This window comes from Zeugodacus cucurbitae, chromosome 3, assembly GCF_028554725.1.
Source record: "Zeugodacus cucurbitae isolate PBARC_wt_2022May chromosome 3, idZeuCucr1.2, whole genome shotgun sequence".
NCBI lineage: Eukaryota > Metazoa > Arthropoda > Insecta > Diptera > Tephritidae > Zeugodacus > Zeugodacus cucurbitae.
Genome location: NC_071668.1, coordinates 3146118 through 3171227, shown reverse-complemented (window position 1 = coordinate 3171227; position 25110 = coordinate 3146118). Strand labels below are relative to the sequence as shown.

General features: G+C 33.9%; 1 protein-coding gene across 4 annotated transcripts in view; it reads right to left on the bottom strand.

The window, feature by feature from the left end:
• The window catches only part of LOC105213079 (mucin-2), a 139805-nt gene extending 115015 nt beyond the window's left edge, over nt 1-24790 (bottom strand). The window contains exons 1-2 of one of the 4 annotated variants that reach the window (XM_054228175.1): nt 24525-24790; nt 21555-22375 (exon numbers count right to left, since the gene is read on the bottom strand). In XM_054228175.1, the coding sequence (XP_054084150.1) occupies nt 21555-21624 (70 nt within the window). In that variant the 5' untranslated portion in view covers nt 21625-22375; nt 24525-24790. Of the gene's footprint in view, nt 1-21554; nt 22379-24524 lie in introns of all 4 variants that reach the window. The other 3 variants (XM_054228174.1, XM_054228177.1, XM_054228176.1) reach the window with 3 other exon arrangements.
• Between the last annotated feature and the right edge of the window lie 320 nt (nt 24791-25110).

The window sequence follows — 25110 nt, the reverse complement described above, 5'->3', positions numbered from 1 at the left end:
GTTGCATTTGATTTTCAAGTCAATTAAAACTCAATTAAAAATAAATGAAGATTTTATTTTGTATGGTAAATCGATCTTAATAAGCATTTTGATCGAGCAGAGGACACTTAATTGAACAATTAGCTGCTGTCTAAAAACGCTATAACGATTTCATATAATTACTAACTCAAGTATTAGCTCACATTTTTTAGCTTGAAAATTTTGAGTACTCTTACTTAATCTGAGCACTGAAACTTGCGTTTCTTACTAAATTTTAGGAAAATTATACAGCAAAATAGGCGCATGCAAGGTTTTCAAGGTAATAATGCAGCAAAATTAATATATTTATACAGTGAAGAAATGCTGAGCACCAAATTAATGAAAGCTATAATTTTTCTATGGAAAAAAATAAACTGGAGCAAATCGAGGGCATGTGTGAAGCAGACATACAGATGTTGTTGTTTTTTTTGTTATTTTTTCTACAAACACACCAAAGACCGACGTAATACCATGAGCAGCCGAAAGTAAAGATGAAATTAAATTTGAACTATATTTCACATGATTACTAAATAGTGGAGTAAGTAACAATTGTTTGGTGGTATGCACGCCCCCAATGCAAGTAAAAAAAATAATAAAAAATGTGTAACAGTGAAATGTGTGCAGAAAGCAATGGCCGTTGGCAACCCAACTCAAATCGGTAGTTAAAAAATTTGTTAAATATCAGTGTGCGGCTAACAAACAGTTGAGCGCCGTTAAGTAACTGGAGCAAGTGAAGTAAGTGAATGTGTGGCAAATTGATTCCCACGAACTTGACTTATGTAATTTGTGGCGGCAAAGGAATTTCAAAACGCTAAGAAAAATACAAAAAAAAAATTGATTAAGCGAAAGGACTTTTGACAGAAGAAAATGAAAGCAAATTGAAATTTTTTTTCTCAACCGAACCCGATAGATGGACGATCCCTGTTAGAATGCATTAAAAGAGAAAGTAGGTTCTTCAACTTACTTAAAAATTTACAGCCTATCCTCAGGTTGCTCGAGGTTATACTAGTTCCTTTGCGGATGTGGCCCGGAACCGCATCATCATTGGTGTTCTGGATGAGGAAGATCCCGAAGTCAGAATTCCCAGAACCCAATGGAAATGGGTACAGGCTGCGCTGGCTAACGTGGCTCTGGAAGTGCTATTAAGCAATCCAGGTCCGCCGCTGTCATGCACAGATGCTGGATGCTACCAGGGCCAGATCAAGTTAGTAGCTTGTGATGACGAAAGAACGGTCCAGCTATATAAAGCCGCTATAGCGAAGGTGGCAGAGCTGTATCCTGGAGCCAAACTAATAGCGGTTGACAGAAAAGACATTCCGTCCAGGCCAAGGGCAAGAGTTAGGATACCGGCTACACCATCCCAGCCGGAACAGATCATGCAGCTGATCAAAGCTTGCAACCCAATCCTACCAACGGAGGGTTGGAAATTTGTTAAATCAAATTTAGATTCCCTTAATAACTGTGGGCTTGGCTTAAAATATTATAACTGAACATTTTTAACTGAATAAATAACTCAAACTACAATTGTACATATTTTGACCATCACAGCCTCATAAAATTCCTCACTGCTATTTATCACTAAAAATAGCATTTAATTTTATGTTTTGTTTATTTACTTTTTTATAACAAAAATTACATTTTTTTACATTTTCTACTTGCCTCCTAAAGACAGTCATTACCGGCGCTTTGATAGCATTTTCATTCAGATTTAATTTTTCCTTACAACTTTATTGCATAGTTTACGGCTTTATGCGCCAACATCAAAATGGCACAGACCCACAATTAGTTAAACAACAAAAAAAAAACAAGCGACAACAACACCAAAAACAAACACAAAGTGATGGCACGCGGCAACAACTACCGAGTGTATGCCTGTGTGTGTGTTTGTTTGTGGCCAAATAATAAATTACAATGAATTGCGGAGATGGTCTAGTTGAGCTAACACTTTTGCGCGCCACGCTGCAAACAACATAAAAGCGAGCGAACAGCAACAACAACAACTACTGCATGTGGTCACAAGAAATTGCGCAAAAAATCATGTGAGCCAGTTTTCATTGCCCGCGCGCTGCCCTGTCGCTGCTTTGCTTTCTACAGCCAAGCATACACTCAGCTACATACATATATATGGTAAAGGCGCATAACTGGGGAGCGCGCTGTTGGCCAGCCTGACCGCTCGGCTAATTTTATTTCTAACACAGTAATTGTAACTGCTTTCGGTTCACAACAACAACTTACCTCTTGGCGTTTTATGTTTTTGCAATTTGATATTTTTTTTGTTTTTATTTTTTTTCTACGCTTTGTTTTTGTTTTACTCATTGTTTTTATCTGAGTGGCCGGTTATGGCTCGTTGCCACTTTTTAACTCAATTTGGCAATTGATTAGGGGCGCACGTACTCAAGCCCCACAACACAGCGTCGCGTATTCTTACCTGCAATGGAAATGGAAAGGTAAAATATTAGAAAACAGAAAAAAACGAAAATGAAAATGAAAACAAATTCAGCAGCAATTGAAAGTAAAAGTTAGTGGGTGTTATATAAAATGCCGCCGCTCTTGTTGTTGTTGTGCTTGTTGTAATATAATATATTTTCATGAATTATTGCGAAATGTGGCGCAAATATTTTTGTGTTGCTTTGTTGTTGTTGTTGTTGCTTGTGTGCTACATTTATTTGACACAGAGTGACGAATTTATTTACGATACCTGCTCGAGCTTAACTCAGTGGCTTAAAGTGTTGCGAATTTCCTGGCAGTGATTGAAGGGTTTCAGGAGTAAGAGAGAGTGTGAATATTGGAATTTATGAGCTGCTTCGAGAGTGGCAAGTAGAAAAATGAAAGTTAATTGGTGTTTAAGGGAGGTCATAGTTTGTTTCCAGAGGACTTACATGAAAATACGTTAAACGATATGTGTTCAAAAAATAACGGGAATTTTAATTCATCATTTAACAATTTAAAAAAATTAAAAACAAATAATAATTGAACTTTTGGAATTAAATTAAAATTAAAAAATTATTTAAATTAAAAACAAATAATAATTGAACTTTTGGAACTAGAAATTTTTAAATTCCCGTTATTTTTTGAACACACCTCGAAATGATTGTTTCAAAAAAATAACAAAAATTTTTTAAATCGTCTTTGGCACTTTCCACGGCCATTTAACAATTAAAAAAAATTGATAATTGAACTTTTTGGAATTAGAAATTTTTAAATTCCCGTTATTTTTTGAACACACCTCGAAATGATTTCTTTAAAGAAAAGAAGAAAGAGTGTAAAGGGTCGTTATGCTATAAAAATATGCAAAGTAGGATCAACTTGAACATACAAGTTATATATTTTTGACTAATTTCCTGTCCATAGCACCTTCTCTGTCTTCAAATTCTCTTAACCATTTTGGCTAAATTGAGATAAATCAACTACATGAAAATCTATGCAGAGTCAATAGGCTTTCGATGGCATATATACATATACGAAACATTAATAAATCTAACCACATTCATCAAAAATACCACCAATTTGAGGCCTCCACAACTAGTTATTAATCACCAGCAAAGCGATTGCAACCAACAAATTAACCGTAAAATTATTAACACCTTGAAGAATTCCCACTGCAACAACAAAAATTAACAGCAATGCACAACAAAAACTACACGCAAACAATGCCACCATTAACTTAGTCATTCACCAAACACAAAAACAATAACAACAAAAAAGCAGAAATATTAAATATTAATTTAAGAAACCAGCAGGGCGAGTCTAAAACCAAATATTTGGAATTTCGTTGAATGCAAACCGCAAGAGAAGTGCAGAAGAAGCGGCGGTCCCACACACCGTTATCAAAATGTGAATGGCAAATGCGAAACAACAACAACAAACAACTAAGCGCTATATTATAATGAAGTCAAGCGCAAGAGGAAGACACAGACAATGGACAAGACACACTGTGCACAGTGGGAAATTTGCATATCGCCGCTGACTGCTGGCTGCTGATGGCGTATGTGAGAAACGAAAAGACAAAAAGACAAACAAAGTAAGCATAAAAAGTGAAGTGTTCGATTAACTGGACTGTTATGATGGCATCAAATATTTATTTGCACCCACAGCGACAGCAACGATTACAAAAGCTTATAACAACAACTCCAACACAGGCAATACAAACAACAGTGGCTCGGAAGATTAGTGAATGTGTGAGGGCGTCGCGTTTACGCGCTCAAATGAATCAGATTAACCGTTCGCTCACTGCAGATACATAAATTAATAAATATGTAAATTTGGTGAGTTTTGGAAAAAATGCGGTGATTTTCGCTCGTCATAATTTATTTACAAAAATTCAAGCGGAAATTCAAAGTAAACACAACAAAACAAATTGCAGGGCAACAAGTGCATACAACAACACCATTAAATTTTTGCATGTATTTATGCATTTGCTGTTGTTTATATTCAAATTTGACTTCCTGTCGCCACGAATTTATTAAATAGACGTCAGTTAAAGCAGGCAAATATGCGCAGCACAGCGTAGAATGATAACAAAGAGGTGTCGCTGTGGATGGGAAGCGGTGCGTATAACACACCAACACACCCATAAGAGGGGAAATATATCCATAAGCTTGCTAAAATATGCAATCGAGCCGGTTATGCTAAGCTGAGCGTTCGCTGCTGCTGACGGAGAGTGACAACATCATTATCCACAACGGCAGTCAGCAACAGCATACAACAACAACTACAACTGGCGGTGGCATGCGAATATTTGGCGTGCAGCAATATAGCATTACAATGGCGTTGCAACATTCGTTGTATAAATAGTGAGTGATAACTTCATTTGTGAGCTCCCAGCTGGCGGAAGCTGCTGTTGCTGCAGCATTTGTGTCAGTCTGCTCATGTTGCATGTGGTGTTTCATTACAGCGGCATTGTTTCAAATTTCATTAATGTGAGCTATTGCATATGAAAAAATTCCATTAAGATTTTAATTAAAATTTTATTTTTTTTTTATATTTTTTTCTTGCATGCGATTTTTTTGTAAGTTTTTAATGAAATTTTCAACATGCCACTTTTTGGTTACATTATTCATGTGAAAGTCACCAAAAAAAAATATTTTTTTGCATATGCTTTGTTTTGTATGTTTCTTATTACTGAGATTTATAATTAATTTTGAGATTGGTACCGAATTTTCTTAATAAAAATCGATTTTTTTTCTTTTGTTTTAAATCTCTTCCAAAACTATCCAAGAATATGTCTTTAAAATTCCAGCGGCCAATTCGACATATTTTCTAAGCTAGAGCAGTTTTAGGGGCCGAGCATCGAGCAGGTGCGAATGCTCAGGCAGACCTTTAAAGCGCGTTTTCTCGACTTTTGATTTTCACAAGTGTTAGCAAACGGTGCCGGCGATGGCAAAAAGAATATATGTCCGATCGAAAAAAACCAAAGTGATCTAGCTTCAGTATTAAATTATCTTCTATTTGAACTAAAAAAGTTGGACAAAAGTATTATTTAAACTAGTTGTTTTGCAACTTAAAGTCGATTTTTTTTCTTAAAAAGTGAATTTTCTTTTCAAACTTCAAATTGAAACTTTGGAATTTAATAACTTCTTCGGTATTTTTTTAGTTCATAAAGAAAAGAAACTTATAAAAATTAAAAAAAAAAATTGGTTCGACTGTTTCAGATGCATCTCACGACCTCCATCACCAGCACCGATTTACAAGTGCAGACTGCAGCCGCTCCAGAAAAATAGTTACAACTTTGAAAAAATTTCAATATTTTTTAATAATAAATATTGATTTTTAAGCCTTAAATATAGTACACTAACGTCTTAAAATTCCGTTTACCGCAATCATTTCCTTCCCTTGCTAACAAACTCTTTGTTTTGGCTTCTAAAGCAGACTACAGCCTTAGTTATAAATTAATCTAAATTAGTTTTTTCATAAATTATTTTAAAAAGTGCGAATATATGTGCTAATATATCATCAAATTTCAGAAACATGGCGATAAAAAATACATTTAGAAAAAAAAAAAATAAAAAAAATTTTTAAATATTTTATTTTTTTATTAAAAAAGGTTTTTGAACTTTTTTTGAAAAAAAAAATTTCATATTTTTAACATTTAAATTAAAAAAAAAATAAAAACTATAAATGCATCTATAAATGATACTAAAAAGTACGAATTTTATAAAGCAGTGCTAAAATATAACAAAAATAATATTTTGCAATAAAAATTTAAAAATATTTGTTTTCCATTTTAAAAAGTAAAACAATAAATATAAGTCTATTTAAAATAAAGTCATTAATCTCGCAATAAATAATTAATGTGTTTGTTTATTATCAATATTCTGCTTTGTTACTATTTTCCATTTGTTTCTTAAAACACACCCTCTAAATATTTTATAAAAAAAAACAGTTAATTCGCAAAAATTTATCTAGCTAATGCCGAATTGTTTGACAAACAATTTGAATGGCAAATAGTTTCTCCGCAGTCATAAGCGATTTTTTCAAATTTGTCACTGCCAGCCGAGGAACTAAGCGTAAAATAGCTACAAGCAGTGAAGCAAAAACATGTATGACGACAAAAATTAAACTACAACAACAAAAATTTAGCATGATGATAGTTAACCTCCAAGCTAGTAAGCTACACAGAAGCCAAAAATAGACGTTAACAGTGAAAATATAAAGCAGATGTGACAATAAAGGTTATGTAACGGTATTAGAGGACTGAAGAAAAACAACAAAAAAGATTAAATATGACAGCATGAAACGTAAGAATATTGGAGAGCAAAGATCAGCAACTAGCAGTGTCATCACAGCATAGAAGCACCTCAATTTATTACAAACACACACACATAACGTTACGTAGCTTGAAACAGGTGTAGACAGCGACATTTCAACGACATTACATCGCCACTTTATGTTATTGCTACGCAAATTGCCATTAATCACCCACACACAAACGCCGCTGAGATGATTTCTGTGCGCTCAGAAATAAAATTCTTGCCAAAAAAGTGAACTCGAGTACATGAAAATCGCAAAAAATACTTTAAATTGACACAGTGTGGATACAACAATAATTTAGTGTGGTTAAATATTGTATATTTACATGCTTAAATGCTTTAATGCTTAAGCGTTGTGCGCGCTGAGTGCAACGCTGTCGTAAAAACAAGCAATTTTACTGCAAAAAAACGCCGCATCAATGCGCATACGCAGCCACTTAGTTGACGTCAAATGAAGCTGACGTGCTGGCATTTTGAAGATTTTTGATTTTTTCTTATTGTTTTTTTGTGAAACCGACTGCTGGTTTGGCATGAACCGGTGTAATTAATGATTTGCATATTTTTGTATAATAATAATTCGTTAAAATGCTGGTTGATTGCGCCGATTGATGTCAGAAGGTATGTAAGTAGACTTGCACACAGAACAATAATAACAATAATAATGCAGTTTTGAAGTTGGTTGTTTTTGATTTTGAGCATCATTAGTTAGTCTACTCAAGATTAGTAGGTATCAATTCTATTGTTTTGCTGCTTAAAAAGATTGAGTAGTGATGGGATGTTGGAAATATTGCTGTAAGCTACAGTTCAAGCTTGCAGGTAGTAATGTCTTCAAACTCGTAATATGACAGCATTTAATATAAATTTTCTCTATATTACAATAATAATATTTAATATTATATATTTATTATTTGCCAGTAAAATATAATATTATAGACGGTGGAGGCGTATACGCAACATGAGAAGGTAAACATTTAATTTCAACGAAATAATTTCTATATCGGTCAGTAAAACGTTTTAAACTGATTTTTTAATTTATTTCTCAAATAACAAGATCGGTCATTCCAAATTTTTTAATTAATTTTCGAATAATTCGTTCTTCAAAAATTTTTTAAGACAACTTGGCAACCCTCTTACGCACTTCAATAGTTGAGCTCGGGCTATTTTTGCCTGAATTTTGTACCAAAAATTTTCTGGCGCAAATTTCACGCATTTCTAAATCATTTTCCTGACAACCACTGCTTCGAATGACTTATTTAGCGTTAGAAAGTGTTTGAAAGCGCAGCAGCCGCAGAGCGATGTCCGTCGCTTGTTATGACATAAATAGCTCAAACATTAACACCAGCAGCGCAGGGCGAAATTCTCATAAATCTTTCATGTTAATTGTCTTACGTTACGCCACCTCAATCAGCACCAGCGCGGCATACACGCGCAGCTGATTATGGACCGAGAGTGCGTGTGTGATTGATGATGGCGTCTACGGCAGAGGCCAAGGGGCCGAGCTGCTGTTGACGACGTTACGCATATTCGAAGTGCATGGTGGGAAGGTGAATATGTAGATATAGATAAGATATTCAAGTATATAGGAAAAAATGCTGCTTATCTTAACCTTAATGCATGTCTCAGTGACAGGAAGTTGTTATTATTGCACTCGGTTTTTGCATAAAAATGCAGAAAATTGTTTTTTCGCCCACAGAAAAGTCAACATTAATATTTATTATTGACATTATTGATGCATATATGCATGTATGTGAACTGATATGTTTTTGAATAGCAATTATTGTCTGCGTCAAACGCAATTTGCATCAGACATACAAGATCAAAGGTGTACTTATCTTACTTATTAACAAGTATAAACCACAAACATAATTTTAATAACAACTTAGTGTGTCTTTTTTCCGCACTATTCTATGTAAAACTCGCTTCCTCCATAGTCTGACTAGTGCTTGTAGAATGGTTACAAAAAAGCAGCAACGACATGCCTTCATAAATTTATGCGCCGCTTGATTAGAGCAACTTTCACACCAATGAAACTGAAAGTGCTCGACAACAATGCAAATGAACTAGAGTGATACTTACTTATTTACATGTGATTGTGCATTATATTATGGCAACTACAACAACAATGTAGGCAACAGCATAATGCAATGCCAATAATGAGTTTCGTAATAAAAAACGCGAGCAGTGAATAGACTAATTAAAAGGTGGAGTGTGATCGGTATGATTAGGTGTTGTAGTCAGGAAGTGCAAGAAGTACAAGGTGTTGTATGACGTCAATTAGAGTGTGTTATGTAGACTTAAGCACATATGTCCATAAAAAATTGTTGTAAAATTATATTTTGTGCACCTAGTAATAAATATACGAGATGTGTTCGAAAAATAACGGGAATTTCCTTTTTAAAATATTTATTATTATTTTTTAAATATTTAAATATTTTTAATAATGTTGTTGCCTTCAAAAAAGTCACCATACTATATTATGATCTTGTGCGAGCGATTCTTCCAATCGCTGAAAGACTTCTCAATCTCGATTCTTAAGATAGCCTCTGACTCTTTCAGCGACTTTTCGTACAATTATGTTTATAAAAAAAGGCCCTCTACGGTTCTCTTTATTTTGGAAAATAAGTAAAAGTCACACGGAGCCAAGTCTGGCGAATGTGGCTGAGCATTGTTATAGTATTATTTTTTACTAAGAATTCACGAAGAAGCAGCGAAGTGGACTGTTAACAAAAGAAAATCGCCAAGCAAGTATATATTCCATAATATAAAATTAAAAAAAAAAAACATTTAGACGATTTGACTTTCCAAACCCATGAAATCTTAAAATTCCCGTTATTTTTTGAACACACCCCGTAGATGTTATTTTCTATATTTTTGAAACTGAGAACATATCCATAGTCAGATCTGTGGTTTTTGGGTGTTTTTAAAACATTTAAAGTCCAAATTCGATTAACCGATAGGTGGCGCTAAAGTAAAATATTTCTAAAACTCGTCTTGGCTTCAAATGGCTTTCAAATCGAATGCTATTAAAATTCAGTTGGTAAATCGACAATATATAAATCGACATGCATATTAGCTTTGAGAGAAATCTAGGACCGTAAAGAAAATCTGCATAGATTAAGTGAAAAATATCTGTTCCAGACCATATCTAGACCTGACTGAGGTGGGAACTTACTAGCACAATAGACTTTATTCTTTATAAAAATTGTCGAAGCTAAGTTGAGTCACCAAATATATTGGCTTTGGCATGCGAACGATGCCTTTTGCATAAATTAGAATCCTCTAGATCGAGCCGATGTTTCTATCAGTTAACTTCGAGCTTAAGTTTCAAATAATTACTAGTAACTTTCGAGTAATATTAAAAATAGCACTTTCATTTGCATGCGAGAAAATGTCGAGGGTGTAACCAAGAAAAGTAAAACCGAAAGCAGCTGACCAAACAATGCCTGCGGCCGCTTTCAAGGCACACCATGAGTTTCCTGCTCCCATTGATTTGCGCAATCGATTTGAATAGACCACTGCATGTACTCTTACATGGATAATTAAAGGCATACGAATCAATGAAAGCAAAGGCGATTTCAAAACTTCAATGCAAACAATAAAGCAATTGCGGCTTAAACACATAGAAGTGCTGGCTAGTACAGGCTGCAACACAAACAAACACCCAAGCGCATATATGAACAATAGCACACCACTACGCCGCTTTGGCAGCAAGCCAGCGCCTTAACTGTATACTGACGGTTGTTTAAAAAAATCGAAAGTGGAACAATTCGGTTTTTGTATTGTGCTTATTTGCTTTTCCCCGCGGTGCGCAGGCGCAGACACCTTCGGTTGTTAAAATGTTTAAACGTGCGCGTAATAGCAAATTATAAGTAATTGATTAAGTGTGCGCGCATGTGTGTGTGTGTGAGCGGCTATGCGGCTATGTAAAATGGGCTAAACTTTCTTTGCGGCGCTGGCAGGCGCGAGTGAGGTATGGGCGCATGCGCTCCAAATTATTTGCATTGTGATAGAATTTTGTAATACTTATTGTGGCCAGAAATGGCTTGCAGCGGAAAGTAAAAGTGGTTGTTTAGCGCTCGATTTTTCCACAATTATGCGACTTACACAACTCGAGCGCGCGTTTTAATTGCGCAATTCTTTGTCGAAATTTTATGTTAAACTTTCATTTTTTTCATTTTTTTTTTAATTTTTATGCATTTAACAGTTTTTTACGAATAATTGCGCTGCATTTTACTGCAGTGTCACTACTCACACTGTGGGAAAGTCGGGAAAGCGCTCGACTTGAGCTGGAAATTAATGAAAACACAAATTTTTATCTTGAAAAAAAAGTATATCGCTGCATTTTGGCCGCGCAGGTTTGTGTCTTAAGTCTTTTGTTTACATGCACTTCTTACATACGCGCCTTAATATGAATATACCGAATACTCTAACCCACACTTACGTTGAGTATTTAATGAAAATTAATGCGCTGACCGACTGCAACACTTACGCCGACATCAACACCTTGTTAACCAAATCGTTTGCTCGCCAGCTGCAGCAAATGAAGAAATTACCGTTACTTGCCTGCCATGCATTTCCCTAACAGCAACCAACTGCCAGGGCAGCGCTTAAGTGAAACAACTACACTGTTTGACTTAAATTATTGCTGACCGCTGACAGGTAATGCCCAGTGCCGCCCATTATACTAGGCCTCTGTGTTTTTTTTTTCATATTTTTCTCCCAAACAACAACACATAGATTTATGCGCTACAGCAAAAAACAACAACAACAACAAAGCATAACAATGAATGAGCCACAACGCGTATGAATAGCAAAGCAACAACAACCACCAATTGTGTGTGAGTGTGTGTGAGTGTGTGTGTTGTCAGTCAGCGTGCAGTGACTTCAGCCGCCTTTGGCCGGTAGCTTGTGTGTTGACTGCTGGTAGCCGTGTGGTGTCTGAACTTTCAGCCGAAGCGCGGCGAATCATATGTTTTGCATTTTGATGATGTCAATAAAATGAAGCACCAGCGAGACACAAAAGTCACAACACAGCGCGCTGTGCGTATAACGGCCATGACAATGGTAATCGCCGGCGTTTGTGCGGTTTTTGTAATGCTGGTGTTGGCGCTGCGGAGAGAGTGTTCGCACGCAGGTGGTATTGCGCTGGAAAGCTTGAAAAACGCTTGAAAAAGAAAGCGTGTTTTTTTTCGGATAAAGTGTTGGTCAAGTGAATTATACAATTAGTAAGTGTTTGGATTAATGAGAGTGGTGATACATTTTTTTGTATTTTTTTTATTTTATTTTTTTACTGATTAGCTCATATTGAGTCAATATTTTAATAGACAGTAGCAAAAAAATATATTTTTAAAGGAAAAGTGCTATGAAATGTACTTTGATTTTAAATTTGATAATATAACTCCACAATCTTTATTATGAATGGCTAGGAATCGGCTAATATAATCACAATCTATGATATCTCTACTAACAGCATGTAGTAGGAACCATAAATCACTTGAATTTAGACCTTAATCTGTCAAGTGAAATACACACAATAGTCTACCGCATTCAATTAACACACATATTTTCAGCTTTACGCAAGTAATTAGACTACAAAAACAAAAACCAAAACACAACAACTTTCAACTTTGCTTTCCATCACGCTGGCAGAGACACTCACGTTTTAATTTTTAAATTTTATTTTCGTTATAACTTCAATAAAATTTCAACATATTTACGTGTTCATATCGCCTTACTAATGAATTTCGTTTTGCACTCGAAAAGAAATTAGTTAATTAGTCACATATGCAAGAAAGTAAAAAAAATACTTTGCTGTCACATATATATTTATATGAGTACATAAGGTATATAAATAATAATAAAATACTACAAATTTTGTCACATCGCAAGCGCAATGTTATTAATTTTATGAAACCAAGCACGCATTGTGTGGCAAGTGCAGGTGAAATGGAAAGTAGCCATATATTTAATGGTTTGAACTCGTGACATGTGACAGCTGACAGATGGCAGTGCGTAAAAGTAGCGGCAATTTAATGCACTACTTGAAATAGTTGTTGCTTAGGTTTGATGAGAAGTTATGTTAGTATAACGAAACCACGGAGCTGAATTATATGAGACTATGGGTTTTGTAGCGCGCATAGTGCAGTCTTCAACTTCTCGCTAATATATATATTTTTTAATTAACTCTAAATGAGCTGATTGTACAAGTAATCTTCAACTTCTAGCTAGTAATAATAACTAATTTGAAATGAGCTGAACGTTCAAGAAAAAGAGTATAATGAACTCAAAAAATTATTTTCTTTTTGCAAAAATTCTAAAAAAATGCTTTAAATGAAGTGTTTGCCTTCAAATGTCAAATGTGCAGAAAACTGTCATTACTTAAACTACATAAATCGCTTCCTTCAAACGGTATTTGCATCATAAGCACATAAGTATGGAAATGTATGCGTGGAATATTAAAAAATATTAGAAATAACTTCATTATCTGTTTTAGATTTGGCAAAAATAGTTTCAAATAACACTAACATAAAATATTTGTATACCCTGAACAGGGTATATTAAGTTTGTCACGAAGTTTGTAACACCCAGAAGGAAGCGTCGGAGGCCCTATAAAGTATATATATAAATATTCAATATGTTGAACTGAGTCGATTTAGCCATGTCCATGTCTGTCTGTCTGTATATATACGAACTAATCCTTCAGTTTTTATGATATCGTTTTGAAATTTTGCAGATGTTATTTTCTCTTCAAGAAGCTGCTCATTTGTCGGGACTGCCGATATCGGACCACTATATCATATAGCTGCCATACAAACTGAACGATCGGAATCAAGGGCTTGTATGGAAAATTTTCGCATTTTATTACATATCTTCACGAAATTTGGTGTGAGTTATTGTTCATAGAAATAATTTAATCTCCGAAAAAATTGTTCAGATCGGTTCACTATAGCATATAGCTGCCATACAAACCGAACGATCGGAATCAATGGCTTGTATGGAAAATTTTCGCATTTTACTACATATCTTCACGAAATTTGGTGTGAGTTATTGTTCATAGAAATAATTTAATCTTCGAAAAAATTGTTCAGATCGGTTCACTATAGCATATAGCTGCCATACAAACCGAACGATCGGAATCAATGGCTTGTATGGAAAACTTCCGCATTTTACTACATATGTTCACGAAATTTGGTGTGAGTTTTTGTTCATAGAAATAATTTAATCTCCGAAAAAATTGTTCAGATCGGTTCACTACATCATATAGCTGCCATACAAACTGAACGATCGGAATCAAGGGCTTGTATGGAAAGTTTTCGCATTTGACGTATATTAGCTTCGGTACAGCCGAAGTTAACGTTTTTTCTTGTTTAAATTCTATTCAGTTCATATTATTTTTAGCAAAATATTTGCAGTTTAAGTGTACTAAACTGCAACTTTAAATTAACTTTTGTTCGACAAGTGTCATTATATAAAGAAAACTGACTCTATTTGAGCTGTATAACAGTAAATACACACGAAGCAACATTAATTTTGTCAGAACTTGAGCATTTAACGCACCGTTAAGCAATGCAACGTCAAGCCTTAAACGGTAAATATCAACTCACAGCGCCAAAAAAGCGTATAACGAGACGATTTAGTTCAGATTTTTTGTTTATTTTTTTCTCATTTATCAGTTTATTTTTGTTCATTTGTTTCATTATGCGCTTCATTGCTGCTTTTGCCGTGTGTTTGGTGAATAAATTATTGCGCCGGTACACGCTGAAGGCGGTGATTTTTATGAATATACATAATATGGCAACAGAAATAGTAAAAAATATTTAAAAAAATAAAAAAATTTAAAGAAAAAGCAAAAAAGAAAAAATAAAAATATTAAAATAAAACAAAAATAAAAATGGAAAAAAAATAAAATCACTCAACAAAAAATGTGTATAAATAAATACAAAGCTCGAACAGGTTTCAAAAATTAAAATATTCACTTTTTTATTTTCTTTGTTTTTTTTTTTTGTTTCTCAACATTTGTTTAGCTTTATTTTGTATTTTGCCATGATTTGTAGTTAGCTTTGTTTATAATATTGAATAGAATTGAACAAGCAGCTGTAGCATTTGTTCAAGTGCGCTTACTCAGCAAGCGTCTGAGTGTTCTTGATTTGCATAAATTATGGCTGTAAATATTTCGACACATTTTTTTCGTTACAGAGATTTTTTTCAAATGAATATACTTATATATTCTTGATTATAAAGCTGAGCAACTTTATTTTTGTGATATGAATACAAAAGTACAGAGAAGAGTTTATCACCTTGAATTGACTTGCATGCTTTTTGAAGAGAGACAGTGGCTGGGATGTGAAAGCCTTAAAAACTAATAAAAACTACCTTTAATTTATATATTTCGTCTCCAAACCGATAGTATCAGGCGAGTTCTGCATTCCGAGTGAAAATGAAAATTAAAAAAAAATGTGGAATTTAAAAAATAAAATCGAAATTCAGTACAGCAAATATACCAAATATCGGATTGAAAGTGAATTTACTTCAATTTCACTCGGAAGTAAATTACAGAACCCGCCTGATACAACCACTCTCCCACACAGTCTCTTAGCAGCAACACACATACAGTTACAGAGTCATATGATATCTCTAAGATACTCTTATAGACACTTTACCCTTCCGACACTACCAAATATAGTTTAAAATATTGAAATGTAATACCTTATAAAAGCCTAAACGCGCCTTCTCAATGCAAGCAGTAACCGCACAGTAAGTTCGTTGCTTAAGTCTTTTGCCTCACAGTGGAAAAAATACAAAAAATAAACACAAATGATTATTAATGAGCACAAATCAGCTGCATAGGCATAGCTCAACAGCAGAAGATCAGCTTAGCTGTATTTTTACTAAACATTTCATTAACTTCACTTTTCACTTTCCTAATAGCCGGAACCGATGCCGCAAGTGTTGCGTGCGTAAACAAATTGTGTGGTAGCACTGATGCTTCAGCACTTTTACTTTCCGATGGCCGTGAAAATCATTTCGCGCGCTTCTCTCTTCTTTGCTATTGACATTTGCAATTGGCAAGCGCTCGATAATCGATATTAATGCGTTTCGCGCATTTTGTTGGCTTTTGCTGTTATTATTTGTAGATTATTCAACTGTCGCCTTTATTATTATTATATTTGGCATTTGTGGTGGCAATGGCAATGAGCGCTCAGAAATGACAAAGCGAGATTAAACAATGAACAAAATAAAAAATGAAAATAAAGAAGTCGTTGAATAAAATTAAATTTTTTAATTAATCAAAATTTACTTCGAAAAAGTATAAAAAACTTCGAAGCAGTCGAAAAACGCATAAAGTTGCGAGTGTGTGTGTTTATTTTTGTTTTGGTTGCTATTATTGGTGGAGATGAACGCACTCACCATATGAGCTATGTGTGTTGCACAGTAAATGCCAATATCGTATACAACAACACATACACCAGTCGGCTGCATTGCAACCGCAGCAACAACAACAAACCAACAAATGCCGGTTGCACATCCAAGCACCATTTGATTTCTTCCATTTTCCAAGCAGCCAGCCACAACACATGTATTTCCAAATCGCATTCGATTCAACACAATTCGTATGCCTTTGTCATATATAAATAACAGTACATGTAGATACATATATATGTGTTGTTAATCGAATTGTATACTGCGCGCGAGTGTATTGCCTTGCATTTTGCGCCTTTTGTGTGCGCTTTAATTTCTGTTGTTGATTAATTAACAATTGCGATGAGAGAAGTGCAATGACTTCAAACATTTTACGCCGCCACAACAAGCAGCTAAACCGCAAGGCAACAACACCACCAAAACAACAATAAAAAAATATTCAGAAAAAAATAATAACAAACTAAAGAGCTGAATTCCCGACTTTACGAGCACTTGAGATTGCAACAAGCTCGGTAATCACTCGAAATTATTTTAGACGATTTTCAAAATGTTTTCACTTCACACCAGTAACACCAACAACAACCCAACAACAATAAGTGTAAGTGATACGCTCAGCAGCAGCAGCGGTAAAAACAATGATGGGAAGTCAATGAATGTTTGAAAATATAGTTCAAGCAACAGCCCATAGTGTTTGCATAAATTAACGGTATAAAGTGTGTGTGGCGAAGAGGCGCTAAAAGCAAATAATCACAACACTCTCAGGCGCACTCGTATATATGAGCAATAAAAATCAACAAGACGCTTTTTGCTGTTGCTGTTGAAGGCGAAGGAGGCAAATACATGCGCATAAAGTGTTTGTGATTATGTATTGGAAGGCATTACTTCATTCATATGAATATACTATATATACCTATACACAACATTACATATAAATATATTTTTAATTAACATATGCTAGTGTTTTCGCAACATGCCACTTGTGTTGCTGAGAAAATGTTTATTAATATTATTTTATGCAAATATTCAAGCGCCCTTATTGCCTTGTTGCACTCACATATGATGTATATGCATGTCTGTGCATACTTATGCCAAGTGGTGGAGGAAGCGAAAATAATTATTAGGTTCACTTTATGGGCTTCAAAGCAAGGAACTCGATGGAATAATAAAACAACTCAGATAATGATGGTTGTTTTCGCAAGGAAATGTAGTATAGGTACATAAATAATTTAAAAGCAACAAATATTTAACTCGCAAACTATAAAAATTAAAAAAAACACTATTAAACTTTCCTACCAAAAAATGCATTCCGACATCATCGTCTTAATTGAATCAATTAACAATATTTTCTTCGTTGAAGCCTTGTAAACAATTAGTAACATTAAATTTAACTGATGGATGCTAAATTTTTGGTGCCTAGACACATTTCATATCGTAAATAAGCTCCTAATTGTATGCAATTAATATATTAATCAAGTCAATTAGCCGAGGCAATTAATAAATTAATTAAAAAAATTTAATTTAATTAATATAAATTTAGAAATTTAAATTATCCAATGAATTGTATACAATATTTCATGTTCGACATTATAATGAATTCAATTAGTTGAGGTAATTAAAAAATTAATTGAGTCAAATACGTTGGATCTTTAAATTTATTCAACAAACGCTTGTTGCAGGAAATGTTTTATAATCGGCATTATAATGAAGTCAATTATCTGAGACAATTAAAAAATTAATTGAGTTATCGACCTTACTGTTAAAACGAGCTCAATTTAGCTTAAAAAATTATTTTTTCAGGTACTGTGGTCGTATTTCATTATATTTTATAAAAGCTGCACATATTTGAAATGGGTAGCAACTCAACACGAGTTTTAAGTAAGTTAACAAAGGTCAATTGTTAAATTAAATGTTTTACAATCGGCATTATAATGAAGTCAGTTATCTGAGACAATTAAAAAATTAATTGAGTTATCGGGCTTACTGTTAAAACGGGCTCAATTTAGCTTAAATTTATTTTTTCAGGTTCTTATTGTATTGCATTTTAGAAAAGCTGCACATATCTGAAATGGGTAGCAACTCAACTCGATTTTTAAGGTCAATTGTAACAGCAAACCTTCAGAGTTACTGCGAGACTTTTACATTAATTTATTGTCAATTAAGTACTCATTGTCTACGAAATTAAACTAAATTGAGTTTAATTAAGATTTAAATTACCAAGAATCTCTTATATTTCTAAATTTTGAGCACTTAAAGTAAATATTAACGTACAGAACAGGCTCCGAGTGTTGAGAAATGAGTAAGAAATTGACAACGACTTCAGCATAGAACAACAAAATCATGAAAAATTTATGAAAACATATGTATGTTGCTTACATTGAATTATTAAGATTTTAGTTTTGTAAATTCCACTAACTGTCTCTTATTATGATTTCACAATCACTTCAATCAAACTCGGCTTGGTGGATCAATGATAGAATAATTTAAAAATAAACACAAAATTGCTGCCAAACTTAGTTGAGGATTACAAACGGCCTATAGATTAGAAAGCAACAATAACAAAACACGCAATCGCCAAAGTATTTTTTTCAATGAAACTAAAAACAATCAAATTCGACGTCGCCAAACACAATAGCTTTACATTGAGTCGCGTGCTTTAAGCAATTTTTTCATTATCTTACATTTATTGTTTTTGTTTTGTTGTTGTATTATTCGCAATTGGTAGGCATTTTAGCTGCCAGCTAAGCAAGCAACTAATTTATCGTTCATTATTTTTGCCAAAAATCTACGTAGCAATGTTTGTGGCAGCAAAGCTCTCAACCGAAGCTCGGCTTCAACTTTATTTAAGATTTATTTTCAATTTTTTTTTTCAACATTCGCTTTCAGCAATTTGTACGTACAGCTGTTTTTAGTTGTTTGATTGTTTGGCTACAACAATTGAGTAGCGAATAAAACCACAACAACAATCAACTATAAAATGCGTTTAAAAACCTGTATCACTTGACCGCTCATTCTGCTTGCTGAAGAAGAAGAAGCGTATAATAGAACAACAAAACAAAACACACGCACAGCAATAATAGCAACGGTAACCTCCAATGACATTAACACACTTTTGCTTTCTGACTTGATTTCGGTTGCGGCGTGCTGGAGGCGTTCTGCAGTCGCTTGTTGGTCACCGCTTGGCGCTTCAGTGCTGTTTGACTGCTAAACTGTTGTCCAATTGTTGTTAGCTGTCAGTTGTAGTTGTTGGTCAATGCTGTCATTGTGGATATTCTGCACTGTCACAACATAGCACAGCATAACATAGCACGGCACAGCGAAACATGCAAATGCACACCGTGTTTTATTGTTCAAATTTATTTACATTTTCTCTACACCTCCCTGCAATTGTTCTTTCGCTGCTAATAAATAAGCAAACGAGCTTTATAACTGTACTTTTTTCTTTCTTTATTTCAGTCACAAACTTGCAAAGGCATGTTAACACAGTAACACAAATTTCCAGCGTACCTTATATCTGCTGACGTCTGTGTACGCTCGTTTCATTTGCATATAATTTGATTACAGCAAAAAAACAAAAATCTTTTGTGATTTCGAGGCGGACTGCTGAAAACACTCCTCACCGCACAAGTCCATTTGGCGTGCGCGTCTGTGCCGGCGCGTCCTCTGTTACAAGTTATGTTGGAAAATATGAAGGTATTTGTAGTTTTGATGCGAAAACTCACTTGCCTTGCCGCTTGCTGATTGGGGCATTGGGTCGGCGGCATGCCAACCGGAGGCGCAGGTTAACTCTGATGCCGTTAATCAAGCGAATGCAGCAGCAGCGAAACGAAATGAGTGTTTGGCGAATTACTTGCAGTTTTTTTTGCATTTTGAAAATATTTTTCGTTCATGGTGTTTGCATTTTTGTTTACAGAGAGTTTAATATTCAACTTAAAATATTTTTTCCATATAATTTTTCATTTTCCTCTTTTACTACAATATCTGAAGAATTTAAACAATAAGAAAATAGTGATACTAAGTAGCCAATAAAAACCATAAACTCGAGTTTATTGTAATTTCTGGTACTTAGCATTAAACACTACCCACAAACTCGGAGTTTTCCATAATAATATTTAGTTTTAATCAGATCACTTACAAAAGATTCACTTTGAGTTTTCTAACTGAGAAAAGTTGAGTTATTAAAATGGTGTTTAGCATTAAACACTACTCATAAACACTGAGTTTACTATATTAATTTATAAACTCTCCATTTGTAATTTTCAGAATATGTACTCTCAGACTCAGACACCATTGAAGAACCAAATGAGGGTTTCGCATAAACCCAGAATGTTAAACTCGAGTTTTTCCAAATTTCCAGTGTTTAGCATTAAACACTGCTTTCAAACGCGGAGTTTACTATATTAATTTATAAACTCTCCAACTGCACTTCTCAGACTTTTCTAAACACCATTGTAGAATCAAATGAGAGTTTCGCATAAACTTTAACTCGAGTTTATTGGAAATTCTGGTGTTTAGCATTAAACAATACACATAAACTCGAGATTTTTCATATCGAGACTTATTTCGAAACAGAACGACCACTGCTAAAGACTCGCACTAAGTTTCATAAATATTTCAATGAAAACAGTTGAGTTGAGAAAATAGTGTTTAGCATTAAACCCTACTTATAAACTCTGAGTTTACTAAATTATTTTCGAAGCTCTTCTTATTAACTGTTGAGTAAATCTAATCGAAGCTTTTCAAACACTATCGAGTAACCAAAAGGCAGTTTAAATTCAAAATTTTAAACTCGAGTTTATGAAAATTAAATATTATAATCAAACGACTTCAAGTTCTAGAAAACAAACTTATCAAAAGTTATATATGTAATTCGTATAATTAGAATAAGGTTGAAGTGAGAAGAGGATTAATCAAGAATATTCAAAAAATGTGTCATTTTCAAACTTTTTTTTTTTTTTAAATTCAATTTTTCAATTTTTTGAATTGAGCTTTCTACTTCGTCGGAAACGATATATGTTTTCATTTTTTTATTTCAACATTTTTTAAATATTTCACATATTGCTTAAAAGTACTTTCACTCACTTACATATTCACATAGAACAAAATAAAATTATTAAAAAATAGCATTTATTAAAATTTATTCAGCAGAAATTAATTTTTCCGTCGAGTTCGTGTCTTAAGTCTTTTGTTTGGCAAAGCTTTCACTAACTTCCTACATTTCAAGCCTTCAAATATAGTACTCACTCACTGTTGCTAACAAAAAATGTAGCAAATTCACATTCTAAATCATATTCACTACACATACACACAACAACAACAACAAAAAATTAAAAAAAATAACAAAAACATCAATTGATTAATGCAACTCACCTGTTTGAATGATGAAGCAAACGCACGCCAAGTACCATAATGGCACCACAAATCCACGCGATAACCCCATTTTATTTGTAATTTTCTCTCACTCTCAATGGATGAATAGTTCCAAAGGCGTAGTTAATTGCCGAAAAAGTAATGAAATACAAGCTGTGAACGCCCCACAGCAATGCGAAATGTCGCAATACAACGACACTATAAATTGTTAGTTTGGTTGTGCGATTGGGCGACTGGTTGTTGTTGTTGTTGTTGATTTTATTTATATATTTTAGTATGTTGCCAGTTCATGCCGAAATTTAGCGACGAAATCGGTAAGCTATGGCTGCATACACACACGCACTGCCGCACCAACAGTTAAAAGCGGCGTTCAGTAAATTTACGTTTTGCGTTTTTACTTTTTTTTCGTTGCGCTGCTTACGTTTTCAACTGTTGCATTCACTTGCTTTCGTTACGTTTCAATTTAGGTTTCTTCGTTTGTTATTGGTTTCAGTTTTTCAGATTTTCCACTCACACACACACTGGAACTGAGCCGCGTGCAGATTTTGCAATTTCTGTTTCAATTTATTTTCAGTTTTTATTTTTTATTTTTGTTTTTGTTTTTGTTGCACTGTTGTTGCAATGCCGCGTTTTATTTACAAATATTAAACGCTGACTGCTCTCATTGCTTGCACTCGCTTTTCGATTACAACACACACAATTTGCTTTTATTTTCGTTTGCGTTTCAGTTTTTTTTCTGTTTCTGTTTCTGTTTTTGTTTGCTTATTTTTAACTTTTGATTTTATTTACACTTTTGTTGCGAATTTGTTGCTGCCACACAGCTGCTGCAAAGGAAAATGAGAGCAAAACATGAAATAACTGTGAAAATGGAGCACAATCAACAACAACACCAACAATCAAGCGCAAGATCTTGCAGACAGCGCGTGGCCGCGAGTGGTTTTTGCTACTCTGCCACAGCGCTGTTGCACATTGTGTTGCACCAATTGGTGGTGGCAATTGCTAACGGCCGCAACAACGAAATGGAAATCTCACGTTGCACGTCTGATTGCAGCGTCGCTGTGTGCTGTTGTTGTTGCCTTGTGGTCTGCGCTGCTGACGACATGCGGCAAGTGTAACGCACCGCAGCCAGCAGTCGACAGTCGTCAGTGGCATGCAGCCTGTCAGCCAGCCAGCTGAGCGCTGCAAGTGGTTGATAGAAGTTTGGGAAACTCGAAAAATCAGTTACGCTGCTCACTGCTGGCCGCCATGCTTTGGCTGCACTGTCGCCCAGCCACACAAGCAAATGCAGTTCGTGTTATCGATGCGCTTTGCTGCGCGTCTGAATGAAACTGAAATGCAGACAAACGTGAAAATTGCCTTAATCCAAACCATGCAACAACAACAAATGGTACTAGCATGCGGCAGGCAATGGTGGCGCACGAGGATTACTTTGTTGATCTGCGTTGTTGTTGGGTGCCGTTGCAGGCCGCATAGTTATGCAGCAAAAAACTTTCTTTTCGCGCGCAAGTTGCAGTTGAATGCGCGTTTTCTTGGATTTGCACAAAGATGCACAGTTATTTTATTCAGTAATTGTGATGTTTAGGGAAATTGAATGAGATTTGATGTTAAAAACAATGAAACTATTTTTCTAAGTATTTAAGAGTTAGTTTAGAGCATTTAGTGAACAGAATTTAAGGCAATCAAGCTATGTTCTTTAAAAAAATCTTCGAGATATTTTCTTTTAAATACAGTACTCAACCTATTAAGATTTTGGAGTTCAAAAATTATTATAAAAAAAATTTAACTGATTTTGAAAGAAAACAAAAAATGGAATTTCAAATTTTATGGTAATTTCACCTAAAATTTTTTAAATAAATTTCGTTTGAACTATAAAAACAACTAAAAAAATAATAATGAAAATTTTTAAATGTTTTAATTTTTCTACAGCAAAAAATATTTTATTTTCTATAAATTATAGTTTTTTTTATAAATTATAGTATTTTCTTAAAAAAAATTCTAAAATATATTTTTGAAAAAAAATTTAATAGAAAATATTTTCGTATTTATTTTCACTCCTTTTTTATTTTTGAAAGAAAACAAAGTGAAAAAAAATTTTCTTTCTTTTTTTCTTTTGAAAAAAAATTTTTTTTTGGAAAAATAATTTAAAAGAAAATATTTGAATTCTAGTAAATCCAATTACTTTCGTAATTTTTAATACATTTATTTCATATTATAACCAATTTTAAATGAAATATTCATAAAATTCAAAATATGTTTTTATAGTTTAAAAAATAGTATATATTTATTAAAAAATATTTTTTTAAGCTTTTTTTATTTTTTTATATAATAATTTTTGTGCAAGTAGTTACTTGGGTATTATATTCTGAAACATTTTTTTCTAAAAAAAAAAAAATTTATAAATTTTCAGGAATATTTTTTATTTCTTTTTAATTTTTTTTCTTCATTTAGTAACAAAATAGTATTCAGTCTTATGATAGATATTTTTGCAATTATATACTATAATTTAATTGTAAAATCTAAAAAAAAATATTTAAAATTAAGTTTTTTAAGTCCTTCCATGTATTAATGGTAAATATTTTTATCTTCCACACAAAAAAAAATATATTTTTCAACATCATGCCATAATTAAAACTCAAATTCGAAAGTTCTTTATTAAAATATTTTTTCAGCTTTGAAACACACAGTTTTTATTTATTTTTAATTAATTGCTTTCTTGTGTCAAAATATTCACACTCCTTCATTAGAAGGCTTAGTAGCTTTCCACTTTAAAGTCATTGGAGCACTTTTAAAACATTTTTGATTTGAAATTCACATATGTATATGTAAAAAAAAGTAATTTTATTATTTTCTTTCATAAAAAACGCATTTCGATTTTTTTTAAATATTTTTTACACTTTGAAATATTTTTAAATCGCCATCGACCATTTTTCTTGCACATATATATATTATATATGCTTGTTTTTTACTAACTTTTTCAGCGTTGGCCAACAAACTAATTGTTATGTATTCCAACCAAGTAACGTCTTAAAACACCGTCAACACCGCCGTTCGGTGCTGTTCACACGAGCACTTTTCTTAGACTGTCTTCAAATGGATCGAACGTCTTAAGTGGAACTTAATAACAGCGCGACTGTCGTGTCGCTGCTATACGCTTTGCAGAAATACAATTCGCCCGTCGCGTTTCGGCTACGAACTTGCGTCTCGCTGCTTCGTTGTGGCGCTCACTGTCGCGAGTTAACAGCAAACGAACAGCCTTGACGCGCCAATTGTCTCTGGCTGCTGAGTGCATAAGCCAAACTAACACTCAAAAGGCGTGTGCACACTCACACACACACACGCTTATCTAAAGTTGGTAGTTCCGTCTCAGTTGCAGCGGCCACTTGTTGCTCCACATAAAGGTGCTTGCTGGCTGTCTGGCTGTTGGGGCTTATGGTCTTATGGGCTTAAGACAAAGTGAATGTTTGGGTTGAGGGAATTTGTTGTTGTTTTTGGTGTGTATTTTTTTGGTTATGATATGCCAAGCTTTTGAGTGAAAAAGACAAAAATATTGAGAGGG